The following is a 21,656-nucleotide window of genomic DNA, read 5'->3' on the forward strand; positions in this document are numbered from 1 at the left end:
TACATTTTTTGAGATGCGTATTCTCTTCCTAGTTTGCTATTTAATTTTAATATTTGTCAAACTTATTTAGGATAAAAGAAAGTAAGAAAAGGCAAAGTATTATTTATAGAGACTTCAATATAATAAATTCCATAACAACTGTCCACATTTCTCATTAGCACTTTTAAGCAAGTAAAGGGGACCGTGACATTTAACCATTCTGTACTTCTGACAACATTCTGGCTGTTTTCCAGAGGCACAGTGAGTGGTTATAGAAATAAATGCCATCAATCAGTGATGCATTCTGATAATTCACAGCGCTGTGACATAGTGCTCTTTCTTTTTTAGGCGCTCATGACATTCTTTAATAAAGTGATTGCCAATGAATCAAAAAACCGAATGAGTATGTGGAACATTTCAACTGTAATGGCACCAAACCTATTCTTCAGTAGAAGCAAACATTCTGATTATGAAGAATTGCGGTTAGCAAACACTGCAGCCCACATCATCCGCTTAATGCTTACCTACCAGAAAATGCTGTGGAAGGTGAGTTCCAGTGAAGATGGACATGCTCCTTTGAAGTCTGCCAGCACCAGGGAAACATAAAGGCTCTGTGCACAAGTAATGACTACAGTCACAGGGAGAAAATATGAGAATATAATTCCAGGTTGCCTGGGGCATCTTTATACACTTTAGGGGCTGTTCCTGAATATGCTCTCTCTTTTAAGTATGAATCCTAATAGTTTTTTTCTGATTTTTACAAGGACAAATGCCAAAGTTCCAGGATACTAGGTGGCCAGGAGTTACCATATCTAAAGACAGGATCTACCTGGGAGGTTTAATTCAGGTGTTTTCCTTTTAGTCAAGCTATTTTTCTTCTCCAGGTCCCATCTTTTTTAATCACTCAAGTCAGAAGAATGAATGAAGCCACAATGTTATTAAAGAAGCAGCTCCCAAGTGTCAAAAAGTTGCTGAGGAGGAAAACCATAGAACGAGAGGTAATGACAATAAATAAGGGTGCAAATAGTGTTACTACCCAGGTTTCTATTTCTCGGAGCAAGGCACAAAATAGCTTGTATCCAAGAACCAAATATTTTGTATTCTCACAGTGTCAGTGTTGTGACTAAACATTGTGAAAATTGTGTCCATGGCAGAGTATTGTTGTCTTTTTTACCTTATTGTTCTTTCTTGGTTGAGGTTCTTGAAATATCTCTTTCATGAAGATTATTTACTGTTTTATTCTGTTAAGTACTTAAAGATAGAATGGCTCTCACAAAAGCTGAAAGTTGATGTTTTAGTCCCTGTGAACTAGATGTAAGATTCCAATATGAAGTATATATAATAAGTAGAAAAATTTTTTTTAATGTATTTTATTGATTATGCTATTACAGTTGTCCCATTTTCCACCCTTCACTCCCCTCCACCCTATACACCCTCTCCCACCCATAACCCCGCCTTTAGTCATGTCCATGTGTCATACTTGTAAGTTCTTTAGCTTCTACATTTCCCATACTATTCTTACCCTCCCCCTATCTATTTTCAACCTACAGTCTATGCTACTTATTCTCTGTACCTTTTCCCCCTCTCTCCTCCTCCCACTCCCCTGTTGCTAACCCTCCATGTGATCTCCATTTCTGTGGTTCTGTTCCTGTTCTAGTTGTTTGCTTAGTTTGTTTTGGTTTTGCTTTAGGTGTAGTTGTTAATAATTGTGAGTTTGCTGTCCTTTTACTATACATGTTTTTTCTGTATCTTCTTTTCTTAGATAAGTCCCTTTAACATTTCATAAAGTAAGGGCTTGGTGATGATGAACTCCTTTAACTCGACCTTATCTGAGAAGCACTTGATCTGCCCTTCCATTCTAAATGACAGCTTTGCTGGATAGGGCAACCTTGGATATAGGTCCTTGCCTTTCATGACTTGGAATACTTCTTTCCAGCCCCTTCTTGCCTATAAGGTCTCTTTTGAGAAATCAGCTGACAGTCTGATGGGAACTCCTTTGTAGGTGACTGTCTCCTTGTCTCTTGCTGCTTCTAGGATTCTCTTCTTCATTTTTACCTTGGCTAATGTAATTATGATGTGCCTTGGTGTGTTTCTTCTTGGGTCCAACTTCTTTGGGACTCTGAGCTTCCTGGACTTCCTGGAAGTCTATTTCCTTTGCCAGAATGGGGAAGTTCTCCTTTATTATTTGTTCAAATACATGTTTAATCTGTTGCTTTTCCTCTTCCCCCTCTGGTACCCCTATAATTTGGATGTTGGAACATTGAAAGATGTCCTGGAGGTTCCTAAGCTTCTCCTCATGTTTTTGAATTCTTATTTCTCCATGTTTCCTGTTTGGTTGTTTTTTTCTTTCTTCTGGTCCACTCTATTGTTTTGAGTCCCAATTTCCTTCCCATCACTATTGGCTCTCCGTGCATCTTCCTTCATCTCTTTTATGGTAACCTGCATTTGTTCATCTAATTTGCTACCAAAATCAACCAGTTCTGTGAGCTTCCTGATCACCAGTGTTTTGAACTGTGCATTTGATAGATTGGCTATCTCTTGGTCGCTCAAAAGGATGAGTCCTGGGGCATTGATGTGTTCTTCTGTTTGAGACATGTCTCTCTCTCTCTCTCTCTCTCTCTCTCTCTCTCTCTCTCTCTCTCTCTCTCTCCCTCTCTCTTCTTTGGGTCTGGTTGCTCCTGTTACAGTGAGGGGTGGAGCCTTAGGTGTTCACCAGGGCTGGGCACCCCAGTTGCTACATTGTGACGTTGTATGTGGGGACAGGGGTGGGAGGGAACAATGGCTGTAGCTCCGTTCTACGTTGGACCTCAGTCCCTTCTCTGGGATCCTGGGCTGCTCTCTCTGCCCTGGTCCACAATTGCTGCCTCACTGGGTCCACCAGCTAACGCTTGTGTACTCAGGGTTCACCCACTGCGATCTTGTGCACCCCAGATCCCTTACACGCTCCCAGTTGCTTTCTGCACCCAACTATCCCTGTTCTCTGTGCGCCTCGACCCGCGCCCAGCTGCTGGTCTTCGCCCCTCCTACCAGTCTGGATGAATGGGTCTATTTCAACTTCTTGGCTGTCCAACTTCCATTCAGGTAAATTCTCTGTCAGTTCTGGGTGTTATTCTGCTTCTAAATTGTTGTTGTTCTAATCTTGGTTGTGCGTGGAAGTACGGTGCATCCTCCTATACCTCCATCTTGCTGGAAGTCCCGAGAAATTTCTTTAGTGACTGAATACTGAAAGAATATCTTACTCTCAAGTTGTGTTGTACAAATCCATTGCATTCTGAGGAATATTCCCATTAGCACAATTGTTTGTGTGGAGGTGCATAACAGAAATGGGCTTCAGAATTATCTTTATTGCTTTAATTTAATTTGAAGGTGACTCTGAATGTCAGGCATTGCATTTGACCTTGAGGAAGATTTACAACTTATTCTGCACTTAAAGGAATTTACACCTAACGTGGGAGACAAGTGTGTACAGTAGCTATAAGTATGCATTAAGTGCAAGATCAGCAGTGCCCACAATGTGCGAGGACCATGCAGAGGAGAAAGATGTGCTCCAATATGGGAAACTGTGAACAACTTTATGGAGGAAATAACATTTGAGCCGCATGTTGAAGGATGGATAGCATTTGAAGGGAGAAAGGCAGGGAAAGCTCATCCAGGGAAAGGAAGTAGTGAATACCAAGACACTGAAGGGGTTGCTGCTGGCTGATTTCTCACAGTCGTGATGAATGGCTGCAGTCCCTCATCCATTGCAGGCAAAGTGACTTCGGGTCAAGTAGAACCAACACATTCATATGAAAAAAGAATTTGTTTTGAGAAAAATTCACCTAGTAGAAAATTTACCATTTTAACTATTTTAAAAAGTAGAATTCATTGGTTCTAGTATATTCACAATGTCATGCAACTATCACCACTAATTCCCTAATATTTTCATCATTTCAAAAAGAAACCCCGTGCCAGTTAAGCACTCACTCCTCATTACTCCCTCCCCATAGTCCCTGAGAAACATTACTCTGTTTTTCATCTCTGAATTTACCTATTCTGGACATTTCATAGAAATGGAATCATGCGATATGTGGCCTTTTGTGTCTGATATCTTTCACTTAGCAGAATGTTTTCCGGGTTCATCATACTATAGCATGTATTGTTACTTCATTTATTCCTTTTTGAAATTTGATTTTATTTTTAAACCTTATTGAGATATAATCCACATATACAATTCATCCATTTAAAATGTACGATTCAGAGGATTTTAGTATATTCATAGATATGTGCGGCCAGTAACACAATCAATTCTGGAATATTTCATCGTCTCAGAAAAAAAAAACATGCCCTTTGCCTCTCATCCCTCTAACCCCACCCACCCCATTTGCAACCATCAGCACTAAGCAATAACTAATCTACTTTCTATCTCTGTAGAGTTCCCTATTCTGCACTTCTAATGAATCAAACTCATATAATATGTGGTTTTTTGTGACTGACTTATTTCACTTACCATATTTTTATGGTTCATCCAATTCAACTTTTAGTATGTATCAGCACTTCTTTTTTATGGCTGAATAATATCCATCATATGAACATACCACATATTGTTTATCCATTTATCCATTGATGGACATTTAGGTTGGTTATACCTTTTAGCTACTATGAACAATGCTATAAATACTCACATATGAGTTACTGTGTGGATATATGTTTTCAACTCCTTTGAGTATATGCTGGGTCATATAGCAACCCTAGGTTGAATCATCTGAGGAGTTGCCACCATTTTCCAAAGAGGCTGCCCAGTTTTACATTTGCACCATCAGTGTACGAGGGTTCAGATTTCTGCAAATCCTTATCGATACTTACTATTATCTGAATTTTGTTATTCTAACAACCTAGTGGGTAAGAAGGGGTATCTTGTTGTGGCTTTGATTTGTATTTGCCTGATGACTAATGGTGTTGAGCATCTTTTCATGTGCTTTTTGCCTATTTGTATATCTTCTTCAAGAAATGTCCAGATCCTTTCTCATTTTTGTTTGGGTTATTCTCATTTTTATTATGTTGTAAAAGTTTTTCATATATTATAGATACAAATTCATTATCAAGTGTATAATTTGAAAATATTTTTCCATTCTATGGATTGTCATTTCAGTTTTTGGTTTTGTACTTTGATGCCCAAAGGTTTTTAATTATGAAAAAGTGTAATTTATCTATTTATTTTGTTGATCATGTTTTTGTTGTCATATCTAAGAATCCTTTGTCAAATCCAAGATCATGAAGATTTAACCCTATGTTTTATTCTAAGAATTTTATAGTTTAAATTTTTATATTTATATCTTTATTATATTTTGAGTTATTTTTAGTGTAAGATATGAGGTAGGGGGTACAAGTTCATTCCTTTGCATGTGAATATCCAGTTATCACAGTACCATTTGTTGAAAAGACTGTTGTTTCTCCAGTGAATGGTCTTGGTACTCCTGTCAAAAATTAAATGATAATAGATATAAAAGTTTATTTCCACAATAAAAATTCTATTGCATTGATCTATATGTCTGTTCTCATGCCAGTACCACATATTTTGATTACTGTATCTTTAAGTTTTGAAATTGAAAGATGTAAGTACTCCAAGTTTTTATTTTTCAGATAACTTTGGTTATTTTAGATTCTATGCATTTCCATATGAATATTAGGATCAACATTTCCATTCCTGCAAAAAGATAAAAAGTGCTTGGAATTTTGATAGGGGTTGATTGACTATGTAGATTATTTGGGAAGTATTGCCATTCCAATAACATTAAGTTTTCCAGTCCATGAAAATGAGCCATCTTTCATTTATTTGGGTTTTGTATAATTTTTTCAATGTTTTATAATTTTCAGTGTGTGAGTATGGTACTTTCTTGATCACACAATATTTTTTGATACTATTGTAAATGAAATTGTTCTCTTAATTTTTGGATGGTAAATTGTTAGAATATGGAAATACAACTGAGTTTTATATATTGGATCTTGCCGAATTTATTTATTAGTTCTAAAAGTTTAGTTTTGTTTGTGTAGATTCTATAAGATTTTCTATATATGAGGTCATGTTGTCTGTGAATAGAGATAATTTTCCTTCTTCCTTTCCAATCTGGGTGCCTTTTATTATTTGTTTTTCTTGATGAATTGCCCTGGCTAGAACTTTCAGTAAAATGAAAGTGAGAAGGCAGGAGCAGAGATCTTTATCTCATTTCTGATCTTAAGGGGAAAGCTTTCCGTCTTGTACCGTTAAGTATGTTGTTACAATGTATGTGAGTATTTCAGATTCCCTTTACATTTTGAGGAAACTCACTTCTATTCTTACTTTTTGGGGGTGTTTTGTTATCATGAAACTGTGCTTTTTTCCCATCTATGGATATGATAATTGGTTTTTCTTCATTCTATTAATATGGTATGTCTTATTAATTGGTTTTTATGTGTTAAACTAACCCTGCATTCTTGAGAAAAATCCTAGTTGGCCAAGTTTATAATCCTTTTTAATATGCTGCTTGACAGGTTGCTAGCAGTTTGTTTAGTATTTTTACGTTAACATGTACAAAGGATATTAGGATATAGTTTTCATGTCATGTCTTTGTCTGGCTTTGGCAACAGGGTAATACTGACTTTATAGGATGAGTTAGGAAGTGTTCCCTGTTTTCTCTTTTTTGGAAGAGTTGAAGAATGATTAGTGCTAATTCTTTAAATGTGTGGTAGAATTCAGTAGTGAAACCATCTGGTCCTGGACTTTTATTTGTAGAAATATTTTTGATTACTAACTCCATTTCTTTACGTGTTATGGTTCTATTCAGATTTTCCATTTCTTCTTGAGTCAGTGTTGGTTCTGTTTTTAAGATTTTGTCTGTTTCATCTAGGTTATTTAACTGTCGGTATACAAATTGCTTACAGTATTCTCTTACATTCCTTTTTATTTCTGTAAGTTTGGTCATTCTGTTAGTAATATCTATACTTATATTCCTGATTAATAATTTGAATTTTATTTTTTCCTGGTCAGATAGCTATAAGGTTGTCAATTTTGTCTATATTTTTGAAGAATCAACCTTTGTTTCATTAATTTTCACTAGTCTCTAGTCCTTATTAAAACTCTAATTTTTATTATTTTCTTCCTTATGCTTGTTTTGAGTGTAGTTTTCCATTTTTTAGTTTCTTAAGGAAAAAGGTTAGATTATAGATTTGAGAATTTTTTAAATTGTAGCCATTTACATCTACAAATTTTCCATCCCATAAGTTTTAGTATGTTGTATTTCATTTTTGTTTCTTTTAAAGAATTTTTAAGTTTCCTTTTTTATCCATTGGTTATTTATTGTTTAATTTCCACATATTTGTGAATTTTCCAAAATTCCTCCTGTTAATGACTTCTAATTTCATAGCATTATTATTGAAGAACATACTTTGTATTATATTGATATGTTAAATTTCATTGAGACTTGTTTTGTGGTCTAACATTGTTTATCTCAGGCAATGTTATGTGCACTTAAGAGGGATGGATTCTCCTGATGTTGGGTGGAGTGTTCTAAAGATGTCTATTAGCTCTACTTGGTTTAGAGTGTTCTTGGAGTTTTCTTTTCTTTCTGATCTTCTGTTTAGTCTATTTCTCTATTAATAAAAGTGAAGTATTAAAGTGTCCAACTATTATCAAACTATTTCTACCTTCAATTCCTTTTTTTTTTTTTTGCTATATGTCTTACATGGTTGTGTTCCCCAATTCCTCCATTACTGCCTTTGTTTGTATTGTCAAGTGTATCATCTTAATTCTTTTATTGTTTCTTTTGCTATATCTGTTTGAATTATTAGGTTGGCCGAAAAGTTTTTTTGTTTTGTTTTGTTTTGTTTTTTTCCTGTAAGATGGCTCTAGTAGTGCTTAGCTGTCTTTAATTGCATTTGAAGCAATTTTGTTAGATTGTATTGTGACAGCTGTCATATCAGTATGCATTTAAAAAAACTTATCAAAATTGATGAATTTTTCTGTAGCCATTTTAATATTGAACATGGAAGAAAATAAGCAATATATTTGGCATATTATGCTTTATTATTTCAAGAAAGGTAAAAACAACTGAAACACAAAGGAAGATTTTGTGCAGTGTGTGAAGATGCTGTGGCTGTTTGTGTCAAAAGTGGTTTGTGAACTTTCATGCTAGAAATTTCTTGCTGGATGACACTCCACGGTTGGACAGACCAGTTGAAGTTGATAGTGATCAAATGGAAACATTAATTGAGAACAATCAACATTACACCATGCAGGAGATAGCCGACACACTCAATGATGTGGACCCTGACTCATGGGGTCCTCATCATTGTAGATGAAATGAGACATTCACATGGATTACTGAATCCGGTGGAAGAAAAGGGACAGCATGGCTTTTCTCTCAAGGGGAGCAAAAGCCTTCGCCCTTGCTCCAATGAGCTTTTATTGTCTTACTGGACACATCACAAGAAGGTCCTCATTAACTATGCACAGGCTTGCTTTAGGTGGTTACCTATTACAGAAAACAAAGGAGCCAGTGCTGCTAATCATATCACAGAAGGATATTTACAAATGAAAAGGCAAAAGTGGTAGGACCGGTTACACTCATCCTTGGAAGGTTTAGCATGGATTTGAGGAAGTTGCTTTGCAGTAAATGTCTTCAATTCAAGGAGAGGGAGTTTTAGCAAAAAGCAAGACTCAAAGTGGCCTAGGTACATTGCAGGCCTGATTCCCCACGGGAGAACCTATCTGTGGGTGTGGGTCCTGTGCATCTCCAACTGGGAGCTGGGCCCATGACACACAGAACAGTCTACTACAACTCAAAATATCCAAATCAAGCATTGAAAATAATTTGTACCAGGTTGGTTATGTTAATCGCTTTGATGTTTAGTTTCCACTTAAGTTAAGCAAAAAAATCTTCTTGACTGTATTTCTGCATGAAATTCCCTACTTAAACATAACAAAAATGTTCCATTTTTAAAACACATTGTGGCAAGTGATGAAAAGAGGATATGTTACAATAATGTTGCATGGAAGAGATCATGGGGCAAGTGAAATGAACCACCACCAACCACGCCAAAGGCTGGTCTTTATCCAAACAAGGTGATGTCATGTATATGGTGGGATTTGAAGGGAATCTTTTATTATGAGGTCCTTTCAAGAAAACCAACGATTAATTCCAGCAAGTACTGGTCCCAGTTACACCAGCTGAGAGTAGCATTCCACAAAAAGCACCCAGAATTAGTCAACAGAAAATGCATAATCTTCCATTAGGATAGTGCAAGGCTGCTTTTTTTTTTTTTTTTTTTTTTGGATAACCACTCAAAAACTGTTACAGCTTATCTGGGAAGTTCTGATTCATCTGCCATATTCACCCAACATTGCACCTTTGAAGTTCTGTTTATTTCAGTATTTACAAAATTCTCTCAGTGGAAGAAATTTCAATTCCCTGGAAAACTGCAAAAGACACCTGGAACAGTTCTTCACTTAAAAAAGATAAAAAGTTTTGGGAAGACGGAATTATGAAGTTGCCTGAACAGTGGCAGAAGGTAGTAGAACAAAACGGTGAATAAGATGGTCAATTGTTATTGGTGAAATTGAAAAAAGGTGTCTTTTTTAACATAAGAACTGAAAAAACATTTGGCCATCTTAATATTTCTTTAGTGGTTGTGCTGGGGATTATAAGTAATATCTTAATTTGTAAAAATCAACTTTATATTAATAGCACCTTAAATTCAATTGTATATAAAAACTTTCTACCTATATACCTCTCTAGCCCCTACTTTATGGTGTTGCCACAAATTACATCTTCATAAAATCATGTTCGCGTTAAGTTTATCATAAGAGCTCTGTGCATGTGTCTTTTAAATGAGATTGGGGAAAAGTAGAGTTACAAACAAAGAGTACATTAATACTGCTTTTTATATTTACCTGTATAGTTACCTTTAGTGATGTCCTTTATTTCTTTATGTGGATTTGAGTTACTGTCCTTTTATTTCAGCCTGAAGGACTCTCTGTCATTTCTCCTGGGGAAAGTCTGTTAGCAATGAACTCTCTCAGCTTTTGTTTATCTGAGAATGCCTTAAATTCTCCATTTTTAAAGGATTGTTTTGCCAGATAGAATTTTAGTTAACAGTTTTTTCTTTCCCCACTTTGAATATGTCATTTCACTATCTCCTGGATTCCATGGTTTCAGTTGGGAAATTAGCTGTGAATCTTATTGAGGCTTTTTGTGATGAATTACTTTTTTCTTGCTGCTTTCAACATTCTTTTTATCTTTCAACAGTTTGATTATGGTGTATTTAGGTGTGAATACCTAAACTCAAAATAATCTCTTTGTGAGTTTATTTTATTTGGAGTTTAATGAGCTTTTTGGATAGGTAGATCAATGTCTTTTAGCAAATTTGGGGATTTTGATTCATTATTACTTCAAATATTCTTTCAGTTCCTTTATCTTTTTTTCTTCTGGGATACTTATCATGTGTATGTTGGTGTACTTCATGTTGTCCCACAGTTTCTCTTCCAAGTCTGTTTACTTTTCTTGTTTTTTCTTTCTGTTTCGTAAACTGGATAGTCTCAATTAACCTATCTTCAAATTTGCTATTATTTTCTTTTGACTCCTTAAATCTGCTATTGAATTATCTAGTGTATTTTTTATTTCAGTAGGACTTTTAACTCCAGAAATTCTATTTAATCCCTTTTTATAATTTCTAATCTGTGTTTATTCCCAATTTGATATCATTTTCTTTCTGTTTTTTTTTTAGTTCTTTAGTCGTGGGTTACATTAGTTCTTTAAACAAATTTAAAATAGCTGTTTTGAAAGCTTTTTCTAGTTAATATAATGTCTAGGTTTCTTTCTTTTTTTTTTTTTTTAGAAAACCTGTCTTTTTTTTTTTTCTTTTCATACTGTAATTTTTTTAAGATTTTATTTATTTATTTTTAGAGAGAGAGAGGGAAACATCAATGTGCGGTTCCTGGGGGTCATGGCCTGCAACTCAGGCATGTGCCCTGACTGGGAAACAAACCCGCGACACTTTGGTTCTCAGCCCACACTCAATCCACTGAGCTACTCCAGCCAGGGCCCTAGGTTTCTTTAAGGTGTTTCTTTTGAAACTATTGAAACTATAATTTTTTCTGTATATGGGCCATATTTTCTTGCCTGACTTATAATTTTTTATTAAAAAATTGACATTTTGCATGGACATTTCCCTAGGGTTTGTTGTTGCTGCTATAGTAGCTATTGTTCCTTGGTCTAGTAACTTTGCTGCTGAACTAATTTTGTAAAGTCTGTATTCTTCATTTTGTGAAGAATGCACAAAAGTGTCTACTGAAGTGTCTCTTCCATTAGCTTAGTGGTTAGCTAATGTTTGGACAGAGATTTTCTTAAACAGCTGCAACCAAAAAAACTTCCAAGTCTTTGCAGATGAGTTCTGTGTGTTTGTTGGGGCACATCTTTAACATTCAATCAGGCAGCTTATAACTCTGCCTGAACCTTCACTTTCTGTTTGGACAGAGCCTGAATGTCAGCAAGAGGGGAGAGTTTAAGTTCTTTTCAGGTCTCTTCTGAACACATTCACAGCCCTGGACATGCACTTGGCCTTCCGGATTCTTTATAATATACTGGAGCTTTTCCACACTCTTCTTCCTCAAAGTATCTTAATCTCTAGGCTTACCTCCAAACCTTCTTAGTTGGTCTCTTGTTTACCCCAATTTTTACCCACTGCATCAGGCAGCAGTGACTAAAACATTTGCCTATAGAGATTTTAAACATCATACCAATTTAACACTGATCAAGTTCTAAGCTAGGCAAGCAAAGGCAAGCCTTTTGAGCGAGTCTTCCAGGGAGCCACCAGTCAGTTCTGCATCATCTGGTTTCTATGCCAGGAATGCAGGCCGTTATTTCCAAGGTTATTTATTGCTGAGCTAGGGAACAGAGATGGGGAAAGGGTAAGTTAAAAAGCCGCAAAGCCTGTGTTCTTACCAAGATTCATCTGTTTTCGTGACTTAAGTATTCCCCTGACTGCAAACTTTGGTTTAGTATCCAGAGTTCTGAAAATGTTGATAACGACAGCTTCTGCCAGTTTATTCATTGCTTTTCTGGTGGGACAGACTTTTGAACTCCTGACTCTGCCTTCTTCACTGTGAGAAATTTTAATGTCAAAATTATGTGTTCAGAGCTGAAACTGAGGTGAGGCCAGGCTTTGCCATACAAGCCTGAGTAAATTAAACTTTTTATATTTGAATTTCAACTTTATTATAAAGTTGGGGATTAATGTCATCTATCTCACAGAGTTTTCATTAGCACCAACTGATGTACTGTGTGTATAAAGCACTTTGTAAATTGTACAATGCCACATGAATATCAATTATTTTAGTGTTTTGATTGTAAGTTAGATCAAGATAGAATTTAAAAGTTGTAAGTACCATAAAAGCAACACTTAAAGATGAAGAAACAGTATTTCTTCAGTTCTATTTTATTCTACCATGCTTTTAATTCTTAACTTTGATTGGAACAGACAGTTCATCGATAGGTTAAAAAATTCAAAAGGTTAAGAAAGACTATAGGATAAAAACTGGCCACCTTGACTTCCCCTCCCAGAGACAAATAATGTTACCTGTGACAGGTTGTGTGGGCTCACAAACTTGCAGGTGTACATACTTCCAGAGAAGTGCTATGCACATACAAGCAAACATGGGTAAATGCCCTTCCCCCTTTTTACATGAATGATAACACACATGAAACACTGTCTTCATCTCGTGTTACTCACTTAAGAAATCATGGTGATTATTCCACATAGGTCCACAAAGCCTTCTTCTCTGCTTCTTTTGTGTGATATTCCATAGACACATCATAATTTATTTAAACCATCCAATATTATTGAACACCTAGACTATATCCAGTATTTTACTATTAAGATTTTGCAAGTGAATAAATTTGTTGTTAAGTTATTTCTCAAAAAGATGTATATTTGGAACAAATTTGTAGATTTGGAATTGTTGTATCAAAGTACATATACATTTTATAACTTGGTAAATAGTCTAAAATGTTTTCCATAAGATTGTTCCATTTTATACTTCCAACAACAGCATATGCTTATTTTTCTAACATTAATCTTAAAAACTAAATGTGTTTTATTTAGGTTATAAGCCCTAAGACTTCAAAGGTACTACAGAAATCGCCCTCTTTAAGAAGAATGGTAAGAAAATAAATAGTTTCCTTTCCTCCCTAATGATTAGCCCCCCACATGGTAGCCAGGGAGCACAGTGAACCAGGGGCACTCTGCCCCACCCCAGGTCAAAATCCCTTCTGTGCATTTTTTGCCCTGTTCTCCTGCTTCTTTCTGGGAATGGCCAAAGGAGTCCTATAAGAACTGATCCTCCTTTAAAATATTCTGTATTAGTTTTCTAGTGCTGCCATAACAAAGTGGCCCAAACTGGGTGACTTAAAACAATAGAAATTCACACTCTCGTAGTTCTGGAGGCTAAAAGTCCAAAATCAGGGTGTCGGTTTGTTTCTTCTAAGGGCTTTGAAAGAAGGATGTGCTCTAGATGTCATTTCTTGATTTTAGAAATGCCAACAATTCTTGATACTCCTTAGCTTGCCAGCACATTGCAGTCACTGCCTCTGTCTTTCTATGGCATTCGCCCTGTGTATGCCTTTTCTCCTCTTATGAGGACACCAGTCATATTGGATGAAGGGCCTACTCTACTCCAGCATGAGCTCATCTTAGCTAATTGTATCTGCAATGACCCTATTTCCAAATAAGGTCATATTCTCAGGGATTGGGGGTTAGGACTTCCACATATATTTGCGGGGGACACAATGCCACACACAACATATTCCTTCTAGGGTAGATATTGAGGCAGTTCACATAAACATACATCAACAATACCATCCTTTGAGAATAGAGAGATTTAAAATGATTACCTGAGGAGTGGCCAGGCCCTCAAACAAATACCAGTTTATATCTGTTCATCTCTAGTTAGAGAATTAAAGTTTAACACACTCAAAATTTTGAAACAAAGGAATTTTACAGTCGACCCTGACAAAACACAAATTTCTGTTAATTAGAAAGCAACATTTTTTGAATATCTCGAAAGTCTCCAAGCCAGTCATGCCGTGTGAACGCAGAGACCCTCTTCCCCGCAGCCGCCCTCACCCTGCTCTTCACAGAATTACCAGTGCACTGTGAGGGCTCGAGCTCCAAGTGCCCGTCTGGGATTAACTTTGGGCTAGCTAAAGAAAAGGGATAGTTAAAAAGTCATATTTTATAATGATCCTTGAATGGTTCAGAAGATGATGCTTAAAATATATTGAAATATAGAATTATGCTTACAGTAGGCTTATTTAGACCATTGTTCATGGAAATGTAGTAATAGTCACATAGGATTTCTGTCATAACCCAGTTCTACCTCTCTCCTAATTTTTAAGGCATTGTATGAAACCTAAGCATGTAGTGACAGTAAAATCCTAGGTTAAGATCTGTCGAGTCTCCTGTAAAAAAGGAAGAAGTGTTTCCTTCTGAAGAAATACTAGTCATGTTTACATGTTTTCCTAATTCAAAGTGCCACTGATTTTTATTTATCTTAAGTGCGGTCATTGAACTGATGTGCATCCTAGTTTAACAGAATGTGATGAATTTTTCCTCACTGGCAGTCTGATGTGCCGGAAGGAGTCATTCGAGTCCACGCTCCACTGCTCTCAAAGGTGTCCATGGCCATTCAGCTCAATAGCCAAACCACAGCCAAAGACATACTGGCAAAATTTCAGTATGAGAACAGGTGAGTGAAAGGCTAAAGGCCTGCCTACAAAGATGATGAACTTTTATCAGATGAGTAACTTTCCAGGAGTTTACAGATTTGGCCTCTTTGAAAAATTAAAGCCTGTTACTTCAGAGGTTTTACCAATAGATGAAGAGTCAAACGTACAGTAAGAAGTTAGTAAACGAAAGAATTGTCAATAACAGAAGTTTTGTATTTTTTAAAGGAATTTCTACAAGTGGGATTCTTTCTTTTCTTTTTTTAAATTGAAGTATAATTGACATATAACATACTCATTTCTGGTATACAACAGAATAACTCGATATTTGCTTTTTTAAAATATTTTATTGTTTATGCTATTACAGTTATTCCAATTTTCCCCTTTGTCCCCCTGGACGCAGGCCACCCCTCACTTCTGTAGTGAACACCCACACTGTTGTCCATGTCCATGGGTCCTTCATACATGTTCTTTGGCTAATCCCTCCACCTTCTTTTAACCAGTCCCTTCCTTCTTCCTCCCCTCTTACCACTGTCAGTCTATTCCATGTTTCTAGGCCTCTGATTCTGTTTTGCTCATTATTTTGTTCATTAGATTCCTCTTGTAAGTGAGACCATGTAGTATTTGTCTTTCACTGATTACTTATTTCACTTAGCATAATAGTCTCCAGTTCCATCCATGCTGTCATAAAAAGTAGGAATTCCTTCTTTCTTTCTCTGCATAGTATTCCATCGTGTAGATGTACCACAGTTTTTTTATCTACTCATCTACTGATGGGCACTTAAGCTATTTCCAAATCTTGGCTATTATAAATAGTGCTGCTATGAACATGGAGGTACATAAATTCTTCTGAATTGGTGTTAATAACTTGATATTTGTATACATTGCAAAATGATCACCACAGAAAGTCTAGTTAACATTTGTCACCATATATAGTTACAATATTTTTTCTTGTAATGAAAACTTTTAATATCTACTCTCTTAGCAACTTTTAAATATGCAATATAGTATTAGTAACTGTAATCATCATGATGTACTTTATATCACCATGACTGACTTATTTTTTAACTGGAAGTTTGTTCCTTTAGACCCCCTTTACCCATTTCCCCAACCTCCTCACTTTAGCAACTATCAGTCTTTTCTCTGTATCTGTGAGATTAGTTTTTGTGTTTGTTTTGTTCTTTTTTTAGATTCCTCCTTTAAAGGAGATCATGTGGTATTTGTTTTTTTCTATATGACTTATTTCACTTAGCATAATGCCTTCAAGCCCCATCCACATTATTGCAAATGGCAAGATACCATTTTTGATGGCTGAATAATATTCCATTATGTATTTCACATTTTCTTTATCCATTTATCTGTCAGTGAACACTTAGGTTGTTCCATATCGTGGCTATTGTAAATGATGCTGAAATGAACATGAGAATATATATATCTTTTCAAGTTAGTGTTTTTGTTTCCTTTGGATGAATACCCAAAAGTGGAATTGCTGGGTCAGATGGTAGTTTTATTTTTAATTTTTTGAGGCACCTCCATACTGCTTTCTCTTGTGACTGAACCAGTTTATATTCCCATCAGCAGTGTGTGGAGGTCCTTTTTTCTTCACAACACTGACAACAGTTTTTTTGTGTGCCTTTTCAATAATAGCCATTCTAACACGTCTGAAGTTATATCTCATTGTGGTTTTGATTTGCATTTCCCTGACATTGAGTATCTTTTCATGTACCTGTTGGCTATTTATATGTCTTCTTTGGAAAAATGTCTGTTCAGACCTTCTGCTCATTTTTTAATTAAATTGCTTTTTTGCTATTGAGTTGTTTGAGTTCTTTATGTATTTTGGATATTGACCTCTTATCAGATATATGATTTGCAAATATAATCTTCGATTACATGGGTTGCCTTTTTATTTTTTGATGGCTTCCTTTGCTATGCAAAATCTTTTTAGTTTGATAAACATAGTTTCACTTGCTTATTTTTGCATTCATTGACTTTGATTTTGGTGTCAATCAAAAATAAATCATTGCCAATACCAATGTCAAAGAGCTTATTGCTTACATTTACTTCTGGGAGTTTTATGGCTTTTAGGTCTTGCTCTTAATCCACTTTGAGTTGATTTTTGTGTAAGATTACTAATGGGATTCTTTTTTTTTTCTGTTGTCCAAGTACAGTTGTCTTCATTTTCCCCCCACAACTCTCCCTACCCCAGCCATCCCCACCTCCCACCCTCGATTCTTAATAGGAAACCTGTTCTGTCTTGATGTTTTAATTTACTCAATGAGTTTTACTTTTATTAGAATAAAATTATAGCAAATTAGTTTTGTAGATCTCTTAGTAGCTTTCCAGGAATATCATTATTTCAGGCTCCAATGGGTTTTAACTTGCCATTGTCAGATCAGGTTTATGTAGTTAAGTGAACATCACAGCGGTTGCTTTCCTTAAAATATACAAAATGTACTATCAGTAAACTTTGGGACCAGAATGATATTTACAAAAAAATTTTTATTGCATGTCAGCCATTAATTGCTTTTAAAGAGCATAAATAATCATTTTTGGCTAGGCATGCCTATTCAAGGAAAAACATTTTCCCTAAGATTTTTAAAAGATGAGAAGCACTAGTTTAAATCTGTCCATTAGAAAGCAGGTACAGTTTGATGGTCTCTAGTTAAATTTTGATGTCCTTAAAAAGGAGCTTTCAAATGTTCCTTTTTGGAGCAAAAAATAAAAGCCAGTTGTACAAAATTATATACTGCAAGACTCCATTTATATAATATTTTTGAAATTAAAAGATTTTAGTAATGGAAGATAGATTAATGGATACCAACGGTTGGAAGGTGTCATTTTGAAAGGAAGGTAGAGATCAGTGTGGTTATATAAAAGGGCAGCACAAAGCACCTTTGTGGGGTTGGCAGTGATGTCTGGACTGTGCTGGTCGATAAAGGAGCCTCTACATAATTACCCTGAACGTAATACGCACACAACAGAGTACAATTAAAGTGATAAATCTGAATAAGATGGATGGATTGTATTGATGTCAATATCCCGATTGCGACATTATACCAAAGTTTGGTAAAATCTTACCCCTTGGGAGAACTGAGCAAAGGATAATCTCTCTGCATTATTTCTTATAAATACATGTAAATCAACAATTACCTCAATAAAATGTTCAATTAAAAGAAAAACAGGAGTAGCCAATAAAAGTAATCTGTCCTGTTAGAAACCAGGATGGTGGTTTTCTGTGAGGGTGAAAGGTTAGTGACTCAGAAGGCATGACAGAAAGTTCTACAAAGTTCCTCCTCTAGAAATGGGGGCTGGTCACATGATATGTGCACTTTTTATATGTTTTATACTGTATACATATGTAAAGCTTACATAATAAAAGAAGAGTAGTCAGAGGCCACAGGAACCCCAAACATTTACTTCTCTCTGCCACTGGCCCCAACACCCAAAACATTGTAAATAGTTACTAATGCGCACTGATAGAGGGACTTGACATCCCATTCCAGGTATTTGGGCATCTATCAGATTCTTACAGGTATTACAAAGTCATCTCATATGCTCATGTAGAACATTTGCAGAAAGAAAATTTTGCACATCCACGAGCCAAAAAAAAATAAAAGACCCTTGATATAAACCTCACATCTTACACAAAAATTAACCCAAAAGAGTTACAGAGCTAAATGTAAAAAATAAAACTTTTAGAAAATTACTTATGACAAAACCTTTGTGGTATAAGGCTAGTGAAATATTCTTAGACTTAACATTGAAACCAAGATCTATAAGAGGTAAAAATTTACACGTTGGACCTCATCAGAATTAAAATGTACACTGAAAGATCCCATAAAAAAGAACGAAAAGACAAGCTAAAGACTCGAAGGATATATTTACAAACCACATATTAAAGGCCTAGTATATAGAATATGTAAAGAACACTCAAAATGCAACACTAAAAACCAAAAATCAAACAAACAAACAAAATGATCTAGCCCCTGACCTGTGTGGCTCAGTTCCTGGTTGGGCATTGTCCAGCACAGAGAAAGGCCGCTGGTTTGACTCCTGGTCAGGGCACGTGCCTGGGTTGCAGGTTCAGCCCCCTGTTGGGGCAGGTACATGTAGCAACTGGTAAATGTTTTTGTCCTTCTCTTTCTTCCTTCCTTCCCCTCTCTCTAAAAATAAATAAATAAATAAAATCTTTTTCTTAATCTACTCTGAAAATGGGCAAAAGACATGAACAAACGTTTTACCAGAGAATGTACAGATGGCAAATATACACATGAGAAAATGTTCAGTATCTTTTGTCACTAGACATCTATGAGAATGGCTAAAAAAAAGTGTCTACACAAAATAATGGCAAAGACAGAGAAATGTGATCACTCATACATTGCTGATGGGAATGTAAAATGGTACAGTCACTCTGTAAAACTGTTTGAAAGTTTCTTATAAAACTAAATATGCAATTACCATGTGAACCCAGCATTCACGCTCCTGAGAATTTATCCCAGAGAAATTAAGACTGTGTTCCCACAAAATGCAGTGCACAAATGCTTATAGCAGCTCTATTTATAATCAAAAACTGAAAGAGCTCAGGTATTCTGTAACAGGTAAATGGCTAAAGAAGCTATGGTACATCCATACCATGCTTTGCTACTCAACAGTACAAATGCAGCAGCTTGGATGAATCTCCAGGGGTTTATGCTAATTGAAAAAAAGCTAATTCAAAGGAGTTCCATACTATATATTTCTACTTACATAACATTTTGAAGTGACAGATTTATAGAAATGTAGAATAGAGGGATAAAGGATGAGAGTGTGGACAGGGATGGGGGAGGGGTGGGTGTAGTGGTAGAAGGGAAAGGAGGGTGCATGTGGTGATGGGAATGTTCTACAGTAACTGAGTCATTATCAGCATCCCAGTTGTGATATTGAACTTGTATTTAAAGATTTCACTATTAGAGGAAACTGGATAAAGGGAACACAGGATCTGTTTGTATTCTTACAAATACATGCAAATTTATAATTATTTCAGTAAGTTTTTGAATAAAAGAGAATGTACATATTCTTTCTCACAATAGAGAATAAGAACAATCTTTTTGAAAAAAACAAGCTGAAACTCATTCCTGAAGTGGGATGGAGATCAGATATGGCCTTTCCAGACTCTTCCACCACAACATTCATTCTAGCCTTCGGTAGAAAAATTAACTTGGGCATTCATCTTCTCTGACTTGCTTTTGTTATAGGGTAAAGACATGCAATGAGATCAGTGTTAGACAGTTAGCAAAGCATTAATTAGGCAAGCCTAGAAATGTGACATGGGCTAAGGAGAGAATCTCATTCAATTTTTGGCAAATATGGAAATGAAACCTGACTTCTTTTGAACTGAGACTACTATGACCAGTGACAAGTCAATATTAAACATCCAGCTGCTCCTTGACCAGCCTTCATATGTCAGCAGCAGTTGCCTCTTAAATGGAGCTGATGGGTGTGGATAAACGGGCTCCGGGGTGCTGTGAAGCCTCACAGCATCCATCTTGGTGTGGAAAATTCCCGTCCTGTCTGTGCCTCAGATGCTTATCTGTGTGAAACAAACAAACAAAAATTGTTTTTTACATAATTTCAATTATAATGATGATTTGTGGGATGTATTTTACTCAAGGCAGAATGAATTATTTATTGCATGGTTATTTAATCTACATATTTACCTCAGGTTATGAAAAGCTTAAAATTATATTGCTTTCTCCTTTTTTCAGTCATGGTTCCTCAGAATGCATTAAAATTCAAAACCAAAGGTTATATGAAATTGGAGGAAATATAGGTAAGGATTCTTTAACAATTTTTTGCCTGGATTCTTTGATTACTCTAAAAGAAATATGCTATTACTATAAAAGTATATTTTACATGTTTTTTATATATAAATTCAAAATCAGGAAGTTTCTGATTTTCTAATCTCATGTAAGAACAGTATGATTTTCCTAAAATACTTTCAAATTTTAAATGTGAATATTTTAGTTGATATGGAGTAGATTTGGGGCCTTCTAAATGTGACTCAAAGTTGGAAAATCTCTTTCTGGAGATTCATGAAAGACAAAGAAAAGAACATCATGGAACTTCCAAAATCATGACACCCTTTTTGTTTAACTCCCTGTTTTCACTCGAAGCCCAACTCTATTCTTCCCTGAGGGGAAAGGGAATCCAAGGAAAATTCCCTTTAGTTTCTTCTGTGTCCATATCTTCTGCTTTGTCTTCTTCACAGTCCAGAGGAAATATCTGTGCTATTTAAGACCAGTGCCTCCACTCATGTCTCACTTCATGTTCCCCCACCCAGTTAGGACATTGATCCAGTTACTTCCCCCTTCACTCTTGTAGCATCAGCTCTTCTCACCAACTGCACAATTTGTATCTGCATGAAAATTCTGGTAATGTCTCTCATCTTTACAAAATTCTCTCTTGACCCCTTCAGGTCAACTCCCATTTTTGTTCTGCTGTACAGCATTAGCTCCTTGAATCAATCATCTGTATTCCAATGTCTTCCTCTTGTTGTCTCTTGAAATCTCTCCAGTCAAGCTTTATCTTTCAACACTTCATCAAAATTGCTCTCTTGTCTTGGTCACTAGAGAACTCTTATGTTGTGAATGAAATCCAACAATTCAGTCTGTCTTTATAACTACCTGAGTTGATCTTTTCCTTCTCTGAAAAACACTTTTTTCACCTGGTCTCAAAGACAACCTGAGCTTCTGGCTTTCCTCCCACTACACTGGCTACTCATGAGTCTCTTTTGCCTGTTCTCATCCTCTCAGCCTCTTAAGACTGGAGAGCTGTGGGGCTTAGTCCTTCCAACTCTTCTATATCTACACTTAACTTCCTCAGGGAGCTCAGTTCATCTAATTGCTTTGAATACATGTGTATGCTGATGCCTCTCATGTTTATAACCAGACTTTCTCTCAAACA

General features: G+C 35.9%; 1 protein-coding gene across 5 annotated transcripts in view; it reads left to right on the top strand.

The window, feature by feature from the left end:
- ARHGAP28 (Rho GTPase activating protein 28) overlaps nucleotides 1-21,656 on the top strand; it is a 218,652-nt gene that overhangs the window by 192,246 nt on the left and 4,750 nt on the right. For all 5 annotated transcript variants that reach the window (XM_036009298.1, XM_036009294.1, XM_028524908.2 and 2 more), the window contains 5 exons: nucleotides 328-525; nucleotides 864-977; nucleotides 13,096-13,152; nucleotides 14,613-14,737; nucleotides 20,459-20,523. In XM_036009298.1, the coding sequence (XP_035865191.1) occupies nucleotides 328-525; nucleotides 864-977; nucleotides 13,096-13,152; nucleotides 14,613-14,737; nucleotides 20,459-20,523 (559 nt within the window). The remainder of the gene's footprint in view (nucleotides 1-327; nucleotides 526-863; nucleotides 978-13,095; nucleotides 13,153-14,612; nucleotides 14,738-20,458; nucleotides 20,524-21,656) is intronic.

The sequence above is a fragment of the Phyllostomus discolor genome, chromosome 9 (assembly GCF_004126475.2).
Source record: "Phyllostomus discolor isolate MPI-MPIP mPhyDis1 chromosome 9, mPhyDis1.pri.v3, whole genome shotgun sequence".
In the NCBI taxonomy this organism is placed as follows: domain Eukaryota; kingdom Metazoa; phylum Chordata; class Mammalia; order Chiroptera; family Phyllostomidae; genus Phyllostomus; species Phyllostomus discolor.